This window comes from Aquarana catesbeiana, linkage group LG03 (genome assembly GCF_042186555.1).
Source record: "Aquarana catesbeiana isolate 2022-GZ linkage group LG03, ASM4218655v1, whole genome shotgun sequence".
Classification (NCBI taxonomy): domain Eukaryota; kingdom Metazoa; phylum Chordata; class Amphibia; order Anura; family Ranidae; genus Aquarana; species Aquarana catesbeiana.
In genome coordinates, this window is record NC_133326.1 from 74,465,691 (window position 1) to 74,484,352 (window position 18,662).

The window sequence follows — 18,662 nt, forward strand, 5'->3', positions numbered from 1 at the left end:
AGTAAATTTTAAGTAATTTGGGAGGGTTTACTACCGCTTTAAATGAGGACAGTTTAAAAAGCATTTTTTTTTTCTTTGCTGCTTTCTATATCCTTACTTTTGATATTTTTTAGAAATGAGACGCAGACCTGTGCTACTCAAACTAATGCGTTTTACATGAACATGAGATATGTTCAGTTTGGCATAACAAATTATGCAGTCTTGAATCCAAATAGTTTTTGATTACTTATTCTTGTTTAGAGCTCTACATTTTTTTTTTTTTTGCCTAACCGCTTCAGCCCCGGAAGAATTTACCCCCTTCCTGACCAGAGCACTTTTTGCGATTCGGCACTGCGTCGCTTTAAATGACAATTGCACGGTCGTGCGACGTGACTCTCAAACTAAATTGATGTCCTTTTTTTCCCACAAATAGAGCTTTCTTTTGGTGGTATTTGATCACCTCTGCGATTTTTATTTTTTGCGCTATAAACAAAATAAGAGCGACAATTTTGAAAAAAACGCATTATTTTTTACTATAATAAATATCCCCCAAAAATATATAAAAAAACATTTTTTTTCCTCAGTTTAGGCCGATATGTATTCTTCTACATATTTTTGGTAAAAAAAAATTGCAATAGGCGTTTATTGATTGGTTTGCGCAAAAGTTATAGCGTTTACAAAATAGGGGATAGTTTTATGGCATTTTTATTAATATTTTTTTTTTTTTTGTGACTGCGACGTTATGGCGGACATGTCAGATATTTTTGACACATTTTTGGGACCATTGTCATTTATACAGCGATCAGTGCGATTAAAAATGCACTGATTACTGTGTAAATGACACTGGCAGTGAAGGGGTTAACCACTAGGGGGTGGGGAGGGGTTAATCAGTACTAGAGGAGAGTTTTCTAACTGTAGGGGGGATGGGCTGTGTGTGTCACTAGACCGATCACTGCTCCGATGACAGGGAGCAGTGATCAGTGACACTTGTCACTAGGCAGAACAGGGAGATGCTGTTTACATCAGCATCTGCCCGTTTGTCCTCTTACGTGAGCCGATCGCGGGGATCCCCGCGGCGATCGAGTCCGCGGGACCCACGACCCGACTCACGGAGCTCCCGGCCGGCACAATGGCACGGCGGGGAATTCAAATGGATGTACCTGTAAGTCCATTTGCCCAGCCGTGCCATTCTGCCGACGTACATCGGCATGCGCCGGTCGGGAAGTGGCTAAGGTACTTTTATAGGCTCGGGTTCACACTCCTGCGACTTAGGATCCAACTTGTGAGATCCCAAGTCGCAGGACATGTAAAATGCCATGTATCTCTAAAAAAAAAAAAAAACGTTCCAATTGACACCACTGAAGTCACTGCAACTTCAGAAAATGTTCCTGCACTTCTTTGATCCGACTTTGACACGTCTTCAATGCCAGAGAGTGTAAAAGTCTTATTAGTCATTTCAACATCGTGTCAAATTAAACTCAAAATCGCACAACCTTGGAATCGGCTAGTGTAAACCGAGCCTCATCATGAATGTTGGCTTTTCAGCCTTCACTATCAGTGTTAATTTTGGCAGCAAATTTCGTAATAGTATTAGTCTTAGACGTTTAACTAAAATGCAATTTTAGTTTTAGTCCCATTTTAGTCATCTGCAATTGTTTTAGTTGTATTTAGTCGACTAAAACTTTCACTACATTTTAGTCGACTAAAATCGAATGGATTTAGTTAAATTGTAATGCATTACAGGCATACCCCACTTTTAAGTACACAATGGGGTTTATTTACTAAAGCTGGAAAGTGCAAAATCAGGCTCACTTCTGCATAGAAACCAATGAGCTTCCAGGTTTTATTACCAAAGCTTAATTGAACAAGCTGGGGTTAGAAGCTTATTGGTTTCTATGCAGAAGTGAGCCTGATTTTGCACTTTCCAGCTTTAGTAAATAAACCCAATTGTGTACTTAAAAGTGGGGTATGCCTGTATTTAAGCATTTCTCTACAATTTCCAAACTCCTTATATACTCCTGGAGTGAAAGATCGAATAGGTTATTTTTTATGTATTAAGGTTTGAACATGTACTACAGACACAGATTTAGTCATTATATAAAGACTTTAAGGCAGAGGTTATCAACTCCTGTTCTCGGGACCCACTAACAGGCCAGGTTTGCAAGATAACTGAAATACTTCACAGGTGATATAATTTGCTGCTCAGTGATTACAGTATTCTAGTCTGCATCTCCCCAAGGTAATACTTAAATTCTGGCCTGTTAGTAGGTCCTGAGGACCGGAGTTGAGAACCACTGCTTTAAGGTAAACCAAGTTTTGTTACAAGAATATTGCTTTTTTGACAGAATTGTAGCGTTAAAATAATGTAATCTTCAGGCCTAAATAGATTTTTTTGACATGGGTGCAAAAAGAGCTCTGGTAGCAAAATGGTTAATCCTGCACAGATCAGACAGTGTGCTGTCCTCCCATAGTGGACAAGCTGTGAAGCCTATTGACAAGGAGCAGGTCTCCTTCAGGGGGCCTCTATATGTCAGTATGAAGTGTGAGTGTGTCCACAGACAGCGGAAAGCCCACAGTCCTTGTAGGATCAGTGTGATCAGAGCACTCAGTCTTCCGGGACACACAGCCTTCACCTCAATGGACTAGTAGAGATCCAATCAGCCGTGCAGGCGTGTATCTACAGAGGCAGTGCATGAGAGGGTTGACTACACAGCCAAGCCCCCACCATCCTAATAAACCATCCCCCTTCAGGCTGCAGATAACAGCCATTGATAGTGTAACCATCCGCTCGGACAGCCTCCTATCTACAAATGGCGGACTCCATCCAGAGGAAGCGGGCGGAACTCCATGGAAACCAGAAGTTCCGAAGGGTAAACATCCCTGCCTCACGTTTTCGTTATGTTTTTGGTTCAGTAATGAAAACTGAATTGATTTACGTCATAGTTTTTGTCAGTGGACGAAATTGTGATGTATGTTTCGTTTTCTTCACTGTAAAAATGCAGCTGACAAAAATTTTGACAAACAATGACGAAATTAACTTTACATATCAACCGTGATTTTGTTTCAGCTGTTACTCATTTCCCTTAGCTGTAAAACATTTTGAGATACTTTTAAATAGGATATACATAAATACTCCAACATTGTAGGAGTAATGCAGCCTGTAGATGGATCAGTTTTTTTTCCGTTTTAATTAGCAGGTTGAACAAAAAATACGGACAGTTTCCCTATCCACACATTTGAGGCGGATGGGGGAACCCTCCCCCTGAGCTAGGAGACTACCCCACCATCAGAATACAGTGATCAGCATTGCAGGGTATAGCCTGTAACACTGATCTAGTGGGGGAAATCTGACAGGGTGGTTGTACAGACGTTTTTCAGTAGATCGAGTTCAGTACAACCTCCCTGCCCATACAAGGGTCACAATTCGGCCAGTCCCTGCTGAACTACCCAAATTTAGATCCATATATTGCCAGCTTTAGCATCATTATGGCTTTGGCCTAAGGATGTTTTTAGCCTCTTGTTTTACCCCATAAAAAGGGTTTGCAAAATTTTAAGCAGAAAAGAACAACCATGTCAAGAGCATTTGTAGAATTTGACGATTATGAAAAGACTACTCATTTAAAAATGGAGTTGAGGTCACGCATGCCCCAGGATGAGCAGCAGGAAGATCAAAAGGATTTGCAGTGCGGCACTGGGCAGGCCACACAATGAAGATCTCCATGGGTGGGGAGTGAGGTGGAAAACTGCACTTAATCTTTACAACAGAGCTCCAAGCATGCAAAGTTGGAGAGATGGTACTCTTCAGTGTCTATTCAGAATCAGAGAATGTTGCCTGCAGCTAGGGTTCCGCCTCTCGCTGCCAACAGAATTTATTGTTTTAGGTGGACTTGCTGCAAGAGGTGGAAATGTACTGAAAAAATACAAAAGTTGCCATTACTGACCTGTCTTTCCAGAAATGACAATTGCCCGACTGCCAGGATATTTCAAATGGCTTTAATACATTCTAAGACAGAAACCTGGAGCAAGCATGCAGATTAACAGTTCCCGCATCGCTCTGACTTTCCTCAACTGCATGCTTGATCTGGGTCAAAAAAATCAAGGTATTGATGTTAGAGTCAGCCAGGTAACTGGTATATTTAGGTGGAGGTCAACATCCATATTTCTCTCTGTGCAGTTTTGTATTAGGAAATTGATAAATGCAGCTTGTAATGTTTCCAGGCTTTAGTCGAAATGAGGTTGGTTGGGATCTTCAGGCTGCTTCCTGATTGGCTGTCAGTCATAGATACTTTAAAGGACTAATTGGCTGTCAACATGCTATCTGCTTTTGCCTTTGTTTAGATTATTCCTCATTCTGACCAGTTGTGTTGACTATCAGTGCTTTTTAGGGGATGTGGGGAGTGCAGAGGATAGAGAAGTATGGCACAGTGACTGGCCCATGAGTATTTGATCTTTTAAGCAGTTAGCAGGACTTGTGTAATATATTCAGATAAAGGGTAAAACATGACTTTTATAAACCAAAATCACCTTATTCTTTTCTTTACATACAGGAAACGACTGTAAAGCAGCTTCAGTCACCTCTCCCACTGCCTACAACTCTCCCATTACTATCTGCAAGCATTGCTGTGACAAAGACTGTGATTGCTAACCCTGTGCTCTACCTGAATAATCATATTCATGATATTCTCTATACTATTGTTCAGATGAAGAATGCTCCACATCCTGACAACCAGGATCCAAAGGTAAGTGGGCACACGTTATGTATTCTGCACAATGTTGGTCAGAATCAGGTTCATTACTTGCAACTTTATGCCTTTGGTTTCCAATCATGCTCCCATTAACACCATTGTTAGGCCCCATTTACACAGGCTTTCCGATCAGGTCCACCTGTCAGTTTTTCCTGATCTATTCACCTCTGTCTGCTGACATTTGCTGATATCCGATCCTGTCTGTGAAATCCGATCAGATGAGATCCAATAAAACCAGACAGGCGGTCCATTTTCATCTGATCTCCCCATAGAGGAGAGCGCGGCTCTGACAGGTCCGCCTCAGCACACTGAGCGAGACGGACCTGTCATCCACCTGCTCAGTGGGGATCAGCAGATCAATCCCCCGCTAAGCAAGACGTAGTCCGTCGGGTGGACCGCCCATGTGAAAGAGCCCTTTTAGATTGCATTATTATTCAAATATAGATTGACATCAATGTTTTCTAAGGTTTCAAGGGTTTTGCAGGAGCCAGTATGTCCTTATTTTGATACTTAGAATATTATTGTCCAAATATTTAGTGATGGTGTCATTTCTGTAATAACTTAAAACAGAAGGTTGGGAATGCAGAATATAAACAAAAAAATCATACTCGCCTAGATGGCTGCAGCACCGATCCCAGTTGCAGCTATCTCCTGCTGGCTCTACCCGAGCTGATCGCTCATTTTCCCCCCTCCACTCTGAGCAGAGAGCCGTGACTGTCAGTCAATGATTCTTTGCTCTGGATCGCTGAGAGACTGAGCCAGCTGTCAGTCCAGGCTTTTGGTTGATTCCGACTATATGGTCAGGATCTTTTCAGAGCCTGGACCGGTTCTGTGATATCAGCCAACAGCAGGCTTTAGCAGAACGACCTGCACTCTTGTTATCCATAGGAGAAGTACTAGCAAAAAAGCTTGGCTGTACTTCTTTAATACTGTTGAATACATTTCCTGCTTACCTTTTACTTATTTGAGTTTCCATTTGCTTTAAAGGGTTCACTATTAAAAAAAATGATGTTGCATTTCAGCATCATAATATGGTGAAAGTGTCTTGCACTTTTTTGGAAGCTAATATAAATGGGGTGTGTATAGCAGCAACTAGACACTCATTGTTACTAGCTGTGTTTACTAGTTGTTATAAGCTTTATTTCACTAAAACAAAATGTTATATATATATATATATATATATATATATATATATAATATATATATATATATATATATACCGTATATACTCGAGTATAAGTCGATGCCCTAATTTACCACAAAAAAATGGGAAAAACTTATTGACCCGAGTATAAGACGAGGGTGAGAAATGCACAGCTACTGTAAGTGGAAAAGAGGGTCAACAATGCCCATTTGCAGCCTCACTGTGCCCATTTGCATGCCTCACTATGCCCATTTGCAGCCATAGGTCCCCCGAACTTCAAACTCGGTAGTTAAGGGTTCCTAGATGCCCCGTAGCTGCAGCCAAAATTTGGGGTCTCTGAACCCAAAGGGTCCCGAAATGACATTGCTGCAGATGGACACAGTTGACCGACTTTGGGGCCCCGTATCTCAGGGCCACTTAGAGCTAGAAACCCCGAATTTGGTGTGCAAACCCAGTGGAACTAGCACCAAAAAAAGTCCACAGCTGGGGTTTCTAGCACTAAGTGGCCCCGAGATACAGGGCCCCAAAAATCAGTTCAGAAAATGTCAAGCACTTTTCTGCAGCAGAGAATGACATTTTCCGAACCGATTTTGGGGCCCCGTATCTCGGGGCCACTTGGTTCTAGGAATTCCACCTTTTGGATATGTTGTGGTACCAGTTCCACTGGGTTTGCACACCAAATTTGGGGTTCCTAGCACCAAGTGGCTCTGAGATACGGTTCGGAAAATGAATTTTTCTTTCTCGAACATCGCGGGACACAGAGCCACAGTAATTACTGATGGGTTATATAGGTATCACTGGTGATTGGACACTGGCACACCCTATCAGGAAGTTCAACCCCCTATATAATCCCTCCCCCTTGCAGGGATACCTCAGTTTTTACGCCAGTGTCTTAGGTGATGGACGTGTAAAGATGTCCTGTGCTGAGCTCCAAAGGGAATATCCTAAGATCCTATACTGGGGCAAGCCAGGCGAACCGAATCCATTCAAAGTGTCTTTTCATGGCCGAATTGAATGGTACCCGGGCCTCGTGTCCGAAGAAACGAGGTTTTACCCGTAACGCTTCTCTTTTTAGAGAGCTGGACCCCGCAGATCAGAAAATGGCTTTAAACTTCCTAATTTCTGGCGAGGTGCTTTACGGTCCCAGAACTGTTGGATCCCCCTATTCGTAGGGGGCCCCAGTCTCTGACGGTTTTTTCAAACGGAGCCCACCGTGAGAGGTGAAGATTGGGTCTGTGTAAACAGCACCCTGCAGCCGGATAAGGTAAGAGGAGATTCCACAGAATTTTTTAGTTCTAGTGGCTTTTCTCCCTTTAAGGTAAATGCATGCTATGCCTATTGTGACCACCGGGGGCTGCCAAGAGCACAAACCTGCACATGCTGACATGTCTGTCTCAGTGTTTGTTCATTGCTGTTCATGTCCCAGCATCTCAGGCCGGCTGCAAAAAAGGTAAGGTGGAAGGGGGGATTTCTCATGTTTGAATGTTCCCCCCCAGGGTAGAGAGGGGCCGCAGGGGTCTAGAAAGTGGTTATACCACCCGGGCTCTGCGGCCTAATGGCCACCATCTCTGAATCTAGCCGTTCAGGCAGATCTTGCTACCAGCCTCTTTCCCTCCCCCCCCCTCCCCCAGCCTTTCTCCAGAAACATGACAGGAGAAGTGGGCCAGCGCGGGAAGCACTCGTTTTTTTCAAAACTCGAGGGGGGGCGGTAGAGGGGGGGGGGGGTGGTTACATCAGCTCAGGTGCTTAGACTCCCACTCAGGCCAGCTGCAGGCTATTAGAGGCACTCTGTACAGGTGCACTCAGCCTTCTGAGAGACACAGAGCTGACGGTCGCATGTAAGGTGGGACACAGGCATTCTCCTAGGCAGCATTTACTGAAGTAACACCAGACTGAGCATTGGGTAGCAAGGCTTTTAGCCAGACTACATCGCTCAGCAGGCAGTGTTCATTTGTATACCTCACACCTTGTTGCTTTGCACTATGGGTAGAAGAGGTTCAAGCACCCCAGGAACCAGAGACACTAGGGGATCTCGTTCAGGTTCTGAGGGCCCCCTGTCGGCAGCATCCTCCCCCCCTAAAGATGGGCCAGGGACGGCTAGCCAGGGAGAGCCATCGGGGTCAGGGGCTACACCTGCTTCTGGCACTTCAGCCCCTGTATATATTACACAAGAGGTTTTTTCCTCAACCATTAATGGTCTAGAGGAAAGATTAATGGCCGTGATTACGTCTTCACTCAGTGGAAGAAAACGCACTAGGCTTTCCTCTGTTCCCCAAGACCCTCAGACAGAGGAGTTCTGGGATAAAGGAGATGAATCCCTTTCAGAGGATCGGATGGGATGGATGATTCCTCTTCGGAGGATTCAGGTGGAGAGGGACCCTCTGCGACTTCCCAAGAGGAGAAAGTCTTAGTGCAGATCCTCACTGGATTGGTCCGATCCACATTTAAGTTGCCCATACCTGAAACTGCTAAAGAATTCTCTTCTGCTTTGGGGTCACTGAAACCTTTCCAAGCAGCACATGCTTTTCCTGTTCATACTTTACTTGAAAAGCTCATTTATTCTGAGTGGGATCACCCAGACAAACGTTTTTTTCCGCCGAGAAAGTTTTCAACACTTTATCCGATGGAAGAAAAGTTTATTAAAATGTGGGGAATACCGGTTATTGATGCCGCCATTTCCTCCGTAAATAATAGCCTGACTTGTCCTGTAGACAATGCTCAGATGCTCAGGGATCCTGTAGATAAAAGGATGGAATCCCTATTGAAGGATGTTTTCTCCTTAGCAGGATCAGTGGCCCAACCTGCAGTAGCAGCGATTGGAGTCTGTCAATACTTAAGAGACCATGTTAAGCAGGTCATCAAAGTATTACCTGAACAGCAGGCCCAGGGGTTTGCTAACCTTCCAGCGGCCTTATGCTTTGTGGTTGACGCCATTAGAGATTCTATCGTGCAAACCTCCCGTCTTTCACTGGGGTTGGTGCATATACGTAGAATCCTATGGTTGAAAAATTGGTCAGCTGAAGCACCATGTAAGAAGCTACTGGCTGGGTTTCCATTTCGTGGTGCAAGGTTGTTTGGAGAGGACTTGGATAACTATATCAAGAGAATCTTTCCCCAGCGCCGGAGGCTTCAGCCTCCAGGCAGTCTCGACGGCCGCCTCCATCGGGGTCCAGAGACAAGAGTCGACCCCAGGGACAAAAGAAGTCCTGGGGAAAGAAGCCTACTAGGCAAAACACTAAGACCGCTGCATGAGGGGGCGCCCCCGCTCACTCGAGTGAGGGGAAGACTGCGACAGTTCTCAGAGCTCTGGCAGGAGGACTTCCAGGACAGATGGGTAATCTCCACGGTAACCTTAGGGTACAAGCTGGAGTTTCAGGAATTCCCCTCTCCTCGGTTCCTCAGATCAAGTGTTCCCAGAGACCCAGAGAAGAAGCAGTCGCTCCTTCTAGCGTTAGAGCGACTTTTGTCGCAGGAGGTCATTATGATAGTTCCCGCAAAGGACCAGGGATTGGGCTTCTATTCCAACCTTTTTACGGTCCAAAAGCCAAATGGGGATGTCAGGCCCATTCTGGACTTAAGGGTTATGAACCGATTCCTAAGGATTCAATCCTTCCGCATGGAATCAATTTGAACAGTAGTTCCCACCCTGCAGGGAGGAGAATTTCTGGCATCAATAGACATCAGAGATGCATATCTGCATGTGCCCATTTTTCCTGCTCATCAGAAGTTTCTGTGCTTCGAGGTAGGAGGGCGCCATTTCCAGTTTGTGGCTCTGCCTTTCGGGATAGCCACTTGGCTCCTCCTCTGGCCAGATTAAGGGCTCAGGGTATAGCTGTCATAGCATACCTAGACGACCTGCTCTTGATAGACCGGTCGGTAGCCTCTTTGAATGGAAACTTGAGGACCACAGTCAGGTATCTAGAACACCTGGGTTGGATCCTCAACTTGGAAAAGTCTTTCCTAAAACCAGTAAGAAGACTGGAGTATTTAGGTCTGATTATAGATACAAGCCAGGAGAAAATATTTCTACCCCAGGCAAAGATCACTGCTTTGAGAGAGCTGATTCTGACAGTAAGGACCAAGAAGGGTCCCTCAGTCCACCTTTGTATGAGGCTACTAGGGAAGATGGTGTCTTCATTCGAAGCAGTTCCCTATGCTCAGTTTCACTCAAGAATGCTGCAACATAGTATTCTGTCGACCTGGAACAAGAAGGTTCAGGCATTAGACTTTCCGATGCACCTGTCGCATGTGGTGCGTCAGAGCCTCAATTGGTGGCTCATACCCGAAAACCTGCAGAAGGGGAGATCCTTTCTACCGGTTACCTGGACGGTGGTAACAACAGATGCCAGTCTGTCAGGTTGGGGAGCAGTTCTAGAACAGGCTGCGGTCCAAGGGGTATGGTCCAAGACAGAGAGGACCTTACCCATCAACATTCTGGAGATCCGGGCGATACATCTAGCTCTAAAGGCCTGGACTATCAGGCTACAGGGTTGTCCGGTCAGGATCCAGTCCGACAATGCCACAGCAGTGGCTTATGTCAATCATCAGGGAGGCACCCGGAGCCGAGCTGCTCAAAAGGAGGTGAACCAGATCTTAGTCTTGGCAGAGATGCATGTGCCATGCATATCGGCAGTTTTCATCCCGGGAATAGAGAATTGGCAGGCGGACTATCTAAGTCGCCAACAGTTACTTCCGGGGGAATGGTCTCTGCATCCCGACGTCTTTTGGGCCAGATGCCAAAGATGGGGGGTTCCAGATGTAGATCTCTTTGCATCCCGATTCAACAAAAAGATAGACAGATTTGTGGCAAGGACAAAAGATCCTCTTGCATGCGGGACGGATGCGTTGGTGATTCCGTGGCATCGGTTCTCACTGATTTACGCATTCCCGCCTATTCTGCTACTACCACGACTCCTTCGCAGGATCAGGCAGGAAAGGAAGTCGGTACTTCTGGTGGCCCCCGATTGGCCCAGAAGGACCTGGTATGCAGAAATAGTAAGGATGACAGTAGGTCCCCCGTGGACCCTACCGGTACGCCCAGACCTGTTATCTCAAGGTCCAGTGTTCCACCCTGCCTTACAAACGCTAAATTTGACGGTTTGGCTATTGAGACCCACGTTCTGAAGAGTCGTGGGCTCTCAGGTCCTGTCATATCTACCTTGATTAATGCAAGGAAGCCAGCTTCCAGGATAATTTATCATAGAGTCTGGAAAGCTTATATAACCTGGTGTGAATCCAGAGGTTGGCATCCCAGGAAATATGTCATAGGTAGAATTCTTGATTTTCTACAATTAGGATTAGAGATGAAGCTGGCCTTGAGTACCATCAAGGGCCAGGTCTCTGCTTTATCAGTATTATTTCAGCGGCCACTTGCTTCGCATTCTTTGGTCCGAAACTTTATGCAGGGGGTGATGCGTCTTAATCCTCCGGTTAAAGCGCCCCTAAACCCCTGGGACTTGAACTTGGTCCTGGCTGTGTTACAGAAACAGCCTTTTGAACCAATAAGTCAGATTCCTTTGGTCTTGTTGACAAGGAAATTAATTTTTCTGGTGGCCATCTCTTCTGCTAGAAGAGTATCAGAATTAGCAGCTCTTTCCTGTAAGGAGCCTTATTTGATTATACACAAGGATAGAGTGGTACTACGCCCTCATCCTAGTTTTTTACCGAAGGTGGTTTCTGATTTTCATTTAAACCAAGACATTGTTCTACCTTCCTTTTTTCCAGATCCCTGTTCTCCGGAAGAGAGATCTCTACATTCGTTGGATGTAGTAAGAGCAGTTGAGGCCTATCTAGGGGCAACTGCTCAGATCCGCAAGACGGATGTTTTGTTTGTGCTGCCAGAGGGTCCCAATAGAGGACAGGCAGCGTCAAAAGCTACCATTTCTAAATGGATTCGACAATTGATCATTCAAGCTTACGGTTTGAAACAGAAGATTCCTCCGTTTCAGATCAGGGCACATTCCACAAGGGCTATTGGTGCTTCTTGGGCAGTGCATCACCAGGCCTCTATGGCTCAAATCTGCAAGGCCGCAACTTGGTCTTCAGTCCATACATTCACCAGATTCTATCAGGTGGATGTGAGAAGGCATGAGGATATCGCCTTTGGGCGTAGTGTGCTGCAGGCAGCGGTACAGGGTCCTCAAGTCTGATTGCACCCTACTTGGTCGTGGTTCCCCCCCCCCTCAGGTAGCATTGCTTTGGGACATCCCATCAGTAATTACTGTGGCTCTGTGTCCCGTGATGTTCGAGAAAGAAAATAGGATTTTTTAAAACAGCTTACCTGTAAAATCCTTTTCTTTCGAAGGACATCACGGGACACAGAGGTCCCACCCCTCTTCTAATACACTATATTGCTTGGCTACAAAACTGAGGTATCCCTGCAAGGGGGAGGGATTATATAGGGGGTTGAACTTCCTGATAGGGTGTGCCAGTGTCCAATCACCAGTGATACCTATATAACCCATCAGTAATTACTGTGGCTCTGTGTCCCATGATGTCCTTCGAAAGAAAAGGATTTTACAGGTAAGCTGTTTTAAAAAATCCTATTTTTTGCTGCAGAAAAGTGCTTACTCGAGTATAAGTCGAGAGGGGCACTTTCAGCACAAAAAAATGTGCTGAAAAACTTGACTTATACTCGAGTATATACCATATATATATATATATATATATATATATATATATATATATATATATATATATATATATAATACATTTTTATTTTTCTCCAAATTTGGTATAATTTGCAGGTATAAAAGGTTTCTCTGACAATTTTGCACATACTGTAGGTTAAGGTGCTAAACGTTAACATGCTTGGTTACTGTTGGTCTCTACGAAATCAAAGATGAGTACGTTATATGATGTCTGTCAGTAATCCTTGAGTATTTGATGCATGTCATAAGTTGTGGATTTGTTCACGAAGAAAGCCTGTACTTTGGGAAATAAGGGGCTGCTGTTGCTGACCTCTTCCTATAAAATATTAGTTGCTGGCTGCCTATGGCTTTCATACTTTTTAAGTTGTTGACCCGGTACAAGCATGCAGATTCAAACATTGGTTTGAATGCAGAAATCATACTCTACGTACTTGTTGCTGGTCAGTGCCTCAGAAAGTACTATTTGTTTAGGAAAGTGGAAAGATAGCTCTGTACCTATAGGGTTATCTTACTGGTATTGTTATGTATTGATGTTGGTGTAAATGATCTGGTTCGTAGGCAGGCAGCTTTCACACCCCAGAGAACCTCCACAGTCTCCTTGGCTTGTAGTGTAATATAATGACAATTGAAATTGAAGCGCCACACCACTGCTAAGAGGTATAGATACAACTTTATTCCATTAAAAATCTTGGGTAAAATCCAAAAAAGTAGTTCATGCATTTTGGGGGTCCAAACATCCCCCTTCATCAGGGCTTGACTGGCAACAAACAAGCTGCTGATAAGGAGTGTGCTTGTATTTTACACTGGAAAAATCCCATTGTAGGTTCAGTTCACTCTGGCTGGTTCACATTGTTGCCAGTCAAGCCCTGATGAAGGGAGTGCTTCGACCCCCCCGAAACACGCTGACTGCTTTTTTAGATTGTACCTCTGACTTCTAATGGAATAAAGTTGTATCTGGACCTCCTAGCAGTGGGGTGGTGCTTCCATTTCAATTCTCAGAAAGTATCAAAGCCATTGAACTGCCATAGCAATTAATCAACTTCAATTTTCAGTAGGAGAGGATCCACAATGGCAACCATCATTTTTTCTCAATTTCCGGAAGTCTTATATGAATATTAATAAAGCTATGCTTTCAAATAGCCAATTGCTGTATTACATTTCTTTCTTCCAGGTCTCCACTCTTCACTTACTGGCTGCTTCACTCTCTGCATCTATATATCAAGCACTCTGTGACAGTCACAGCTACAGGTAAAAGTCAATTTTTCTGCGTACCGGAATTTAGACACTTCAAGACTGGAAGATTTATTTTTTTTCACCTTTCTGGGAATCTTTGTCATTGGTACTCTACACCAGGGGTCTCCAAACTTTCTAAACAAAGGGCCGGTTTACTGTCTTTCAGACTTTAGGGGGGCTGGACCCCCCATTCTTGGACCACATGGCTTGGTGCAAAAAAAAACACGTTATAGTGCATTTGGGGTGACCTAAGAAATGAATGGCACCCGAGTGCTTATCACGTGTTTTGCTGTGATTTTAGCACAATCCAGATTCGCAGACAATGTCGCCATCTCTGCCCATAATTCTGAGTCGCTCAGATATGAACAGGGCTTTATAGTTACTGTTTTAGCCACCTCTTGGTCAGTATATCTGTTTTTATTATTATTTACGTTATACGGGCCGGTTTACATCTGTATTGCACAGGAACGCTCTTCCGTGCAATTCCTATGCAACTCGGTGCAGTGAGATTTTCAGCCCATTCATTTGAATGGGCTGAAATCACAATGGATTGCACCAAAAGTGGTGTATGCACTGCTTTTCCAAAACGCGCTTCACTGGATCGCATGGTACTGTTGTACCTTGCGATCTGGTGCAGGCAAAGTCACTGCATTTGTGATCTGGGGTGCTGTTAGGATTACATTGACACCCTCAGCAATTTGCACACCCAGTGCGTTTTGAACGGGGTGCAGGAAACACTCACAGAACACCACGTTCCATTGTGAACAAGTCCTATATCTGTATAAATGGTTAGAGTTTGGGGAAAAATTTCTTCACAGTAAACGTGCATAGAAATACTGTTGGCTCAGAATGTTTGTCTTGATTGCAACAACTTCAGATGTGTGAACTGTGTTGCTCAAAGCTTAACTCCAGGAATACTATAACTTTAAATAGTTTGGACCGATTAGTGGTGAAACACCCAGTAGGATTGGCACCACATCCCATAAGATAGTATGTCAAGTGGGGAAAGGAAAAGGGATTTTAACGGTGCAATAAAACCAAATAATGATGAAAGAAGATTGTAACCAAAATATATTAAAAAATAATTTTTAAAATATTTGAGATTAAAAAAAGCACATATAAACATTTGTCAATAAAGAAGTAGGCAGAGATTCATATGAGTGGTGGTCATAACAAACAGGTCAAGTTGAAAGAGACATTGCATATTATCCCGACATGTTTCGTTGTAATGCTTCTTCAGGGTATGTGCAGAGTAAGTCGGTAATTTCGAGAAAAAGTGTACAAGTGTGGGAACAAAAATAGTACAATGAGCATAAATCCATATAATAGACCATTACATTACATACAAAAGAAAATCAGAACATATGTAGGGCATTACAAAAGAACCCGCTTACCCCGCAATAGACTCCAACCAAGACCACCAATGCCAAATACCGGAGCTGAGCATATATCCACCAAGAGAGGGGTCCATACCTGGTTATAGAGGTTCTCTATGACCACGTAGGGACCCCTAGCAGCAGAGTGGTCAGGGTGACAATGCTAACCCGTGCCCAACGCCAAAACTGCCTGCAGTGGACATGTGAGCATCTGATCTGGGCCATGGAGCAATGGAAGAGAGTGTTCTGTTCTGATGAATAACCTTTTTCAAAGTTGATGCAACTTGAGTCGCAGCAATTTGAACAGTTCCATTGCCACAAATGGGGTGTGACTTATGCAACTTTGGACTGTCAAGTCACATGACAAATCACACTGGTGTGAACCAGGGCTAAGAGCTTGTAATGTATAGATTAGTTAAAGGCCTTCCCCACCTCTGTATTGTAATAGAATTGCCCAACAGGATGGAGGGTGGGAGGCAATGGCTCACCTAGGCTCCAGACAGGCAATGTGGTGTGACATCAGCTGACGAGCTGGGGGGATTAAATAGGATAAAGGGCAGGCTGAAAAGAGTTTGTAGACAGAACTGTCAGTAACAAATCTGTTAATTATGTAGTGGGTGAAAATGAGTTTAGTGGAGTCAGAGCTGACTCTTCTCAGTGATTAGAGCAGTGTAATGTGAAACTTAGAGGGCATGTCACCAATTTTAACATCTATATTCTCCTAATGCCTGTAAAAAGGCAAGCTAAAATGGTACACTGAAGCAAACAGAACAGGCATCAGCTGAGGGATTCAGGTATCTGATACACCTGGATGTGTCAGAATGTAAACAATAGAAGTCCATGTGTCAACTGGCTTTGGGCTTGTGTTGATGGCATCACTTTGACATCCACTTAACACACATCTAAGATTTCATTAGAAAAAGTTAGAAAGAGGTCAAGGGCAGGTGCTGCATTTCACCTGCCATTGACCTCTTTCTAACTTTTATTTGTCCAGCTTCAAACTGGTTTTGCACTCACATAGATTTGTAAGGAATGCAAAACCTGCCTTAGCCAAACAAAAGCCTGTCGACATGGCCCTAAAAGAGCTTATAACTCTTCAGCATACAGTTAAACCTTGGTTTGAGAGTAACTTGGTTTGAGAGCGTTTTGCAAAACAAGCAAAATTTTTAAATACATTTTTACTTGATATACAGTAGCGTCAGTCACAACAGAGTATAAAAGAGAAGAGAGGCGCCTCTAAGTGTAGCAATATGGTTACATTTAATGAAGGGTACAACATTTAGCAACATATTGCTACACTAATGCCCTGTACACACGGTCGGACTTTCTGACGGAAATTGTGCGATCGGAGCTTGTTGTCGGAAATTCCGACCGTGTGTGGGCTCCATCGGACTTTTTCCATCGGAATTTCCGACACACAAAGTTTGAGAGCAGGCTATAAAATTTTCCGACAACAAAATCCGTTTGCGTAAATTCCGACCGTGTGTGGACAATTCCGACGCACAAAGTGCCATGCATGCTCAGAATAAATTAAGAGACGAAAAAAGCTATTGGCTACTGCCTCGTTTATAGTCCCGACGTACGTGTTTTACATCACCGCGTTCAGAACGATTGGATTTTCTGACAACTTTGTGCGACCGTGTGTATGCAAGACAAGTTTGAGCCAACATCTGTTGGAAAAAATCCATGGATTTTGTTGTCGGAATGTCCGATCAATGTCCGACCGTGTGTACGGGGCATTAGAGGCGCCTTTCTTCTCTTTAACACTGTAGCTCCTGCTGGATTTTGCTTCTAATCCCCTTGTGGAGGCTTCCATTTGTGGACGGACATTTTATGGTTACACAATCTGGTCACATTGCTATAATCTTTTTATATGGACTATAAACTGAAGGACCTATGAATAAATGGTTGTGGAACGAATCATTTGAGTATCCATTATTTCTTATGGAAAAATTTGCTTTGATATAAGAGGGCTTTGGATTACAAGCATGTTTCTGGAACGAATAATGCTTGCAATCCAAGGTTTTACTGTACCAAGAATTTGATTCAACAGTGGGCCTTCCCACTGTTGCAAGGGTGACTCCACTTTAGTGGAGAAAAAAATAGCAAATAAAGAAAAAATAATATAGCGTATACAATTGTGACACAAGTCATATTGCAATTGAATGTTATTACAAATTACCTTTCCTTTTCAATCTGCAGCTCTGTAATTTTATGAAAATGCAATGCAATATACCTACCTGGAGGTGTTCTGTACACAGAATGTGTATAGAGCGACCCCCCAGAAACATTTCCTGCTTGTGTGATTGGCTCACTGATTTTCCCAGAAGTCTGCACTAAGATACAAGTCAAATTTCAGGCATCCCCTGCAAAAAAGATGTAATTTTGGTGAGATACTCCCAATAGGAAATCACGTCTAAAGGGATGCCGGCCCAGCAGCTTTCCTCATTAGAGCCCTGCAGGGGCTGCAGCTGATTGATAATTATAAAACCACTCCCATTAGACTCACTTTCCCACATGGATACAGACAAACACATGGGGATTTCTTCAGAATAACAAAAGGTAGGAATCTGCAGTAAAATTTAAAATCCTTGCAATGCACATAGGTCACCCGGGGGAATGTTTTTTTCTCAACAAAAGTGGAGTTACGCTTTAAAGCTGGCCATATACTAATAGATTTCTTTGTTTTAGCCTGGGGGTTAAACATAAGAAATCTAGCATATCCCTCCATCCACTAATCACACAGATGAACAACCCCCCCTGCCAGACTATTGTATTCTGACAGCCAGAAGTGCCAGCTGTCAGACTACCCAAAACAGTGCCTGCAGCTGTTTGGATGAAATTCTAACAGTGTATGACCATCTTAATAGTGAGTGAGGAACATGCTTGCCATCTCCTCTAAAATCTTGAGTGTTAAATGTGGTGACAGGGTCTCTTAAATGTTTGTCTGGCCTCACTATGTTCATCATTCATCTGCTTTATAATAAGCAACTTGGAAACAATCTGTGAGTGCTGTGTAGTAGAAATAAGTTGCTCTTACAGCTGCAAGCGTTCTCCAGCTTGGTTGTACCCCTTTCCCATCTGTGTACAGAAGAATTCGGTACTTCCATCAGTTACATACTGGAAGGCAGCCCAGCTTTTCCTCCTCTCACCCCTTGTCCCTATATGACCCTCTCTGCAGAAATCACTTCTCATGTGGGTTTCCTGTGTTGCAGCTTGCAGTTGCTGAAGGACAGAGAGGGTAGCAGTACTCCTCCCTGCTCCCTTATCTCATCCTGCAGCACTCTTTGACTGGAATGGGGGCTACCTTCACTACACACAGACAATTCTTCATTTGTTCTACAAAATTATTTGTAAATATACTGTACATTTACTTTAGCTTTTGCTAAAGTGTACATTTAAGTGTTCTGATATGACACATTCATTTTCTGTATTTTATTGCTGATTTATGAAACTGCTAAACCAGTGGTTCAAGCACTTTGTCAGTGTCTCAGGGTGGCCATGCAGATCTTAAAAGAGAAGTTTGGGTTTCCCC

At 43.7% G+C, this 18,662-nt stretch overlaps 1 protein-coding gene across 9 annotated transcripts in view; it reads left to right on the forward strand.

Annotated features, from left to right (window-relative positions):
- Nucleotides 1-18,662, forward strand: part of DMXL2 (Dmx like 2) — a 304,172-nt gene that overhangs the window by 176,728 nt on the left and 108,782 nt on the right. For all 9 annotated transcript variants that reach the window (XM_073618681.1, XM_073618685.1, XM_073618686.1 and 6 more), the window contains 2 exons: nt 4,527-4,718; nt 13,690-13,766. In XM_073618681.1, the coding sequence (XP_073474782.1) occupies nt 4,527-4,718; nt 13,690-13,766 (269 nt within the window). The remainder of the gene's footprint in view (nt 1-4,526; nt 4,719-13,689; nt 13,767-18,662) is intronic.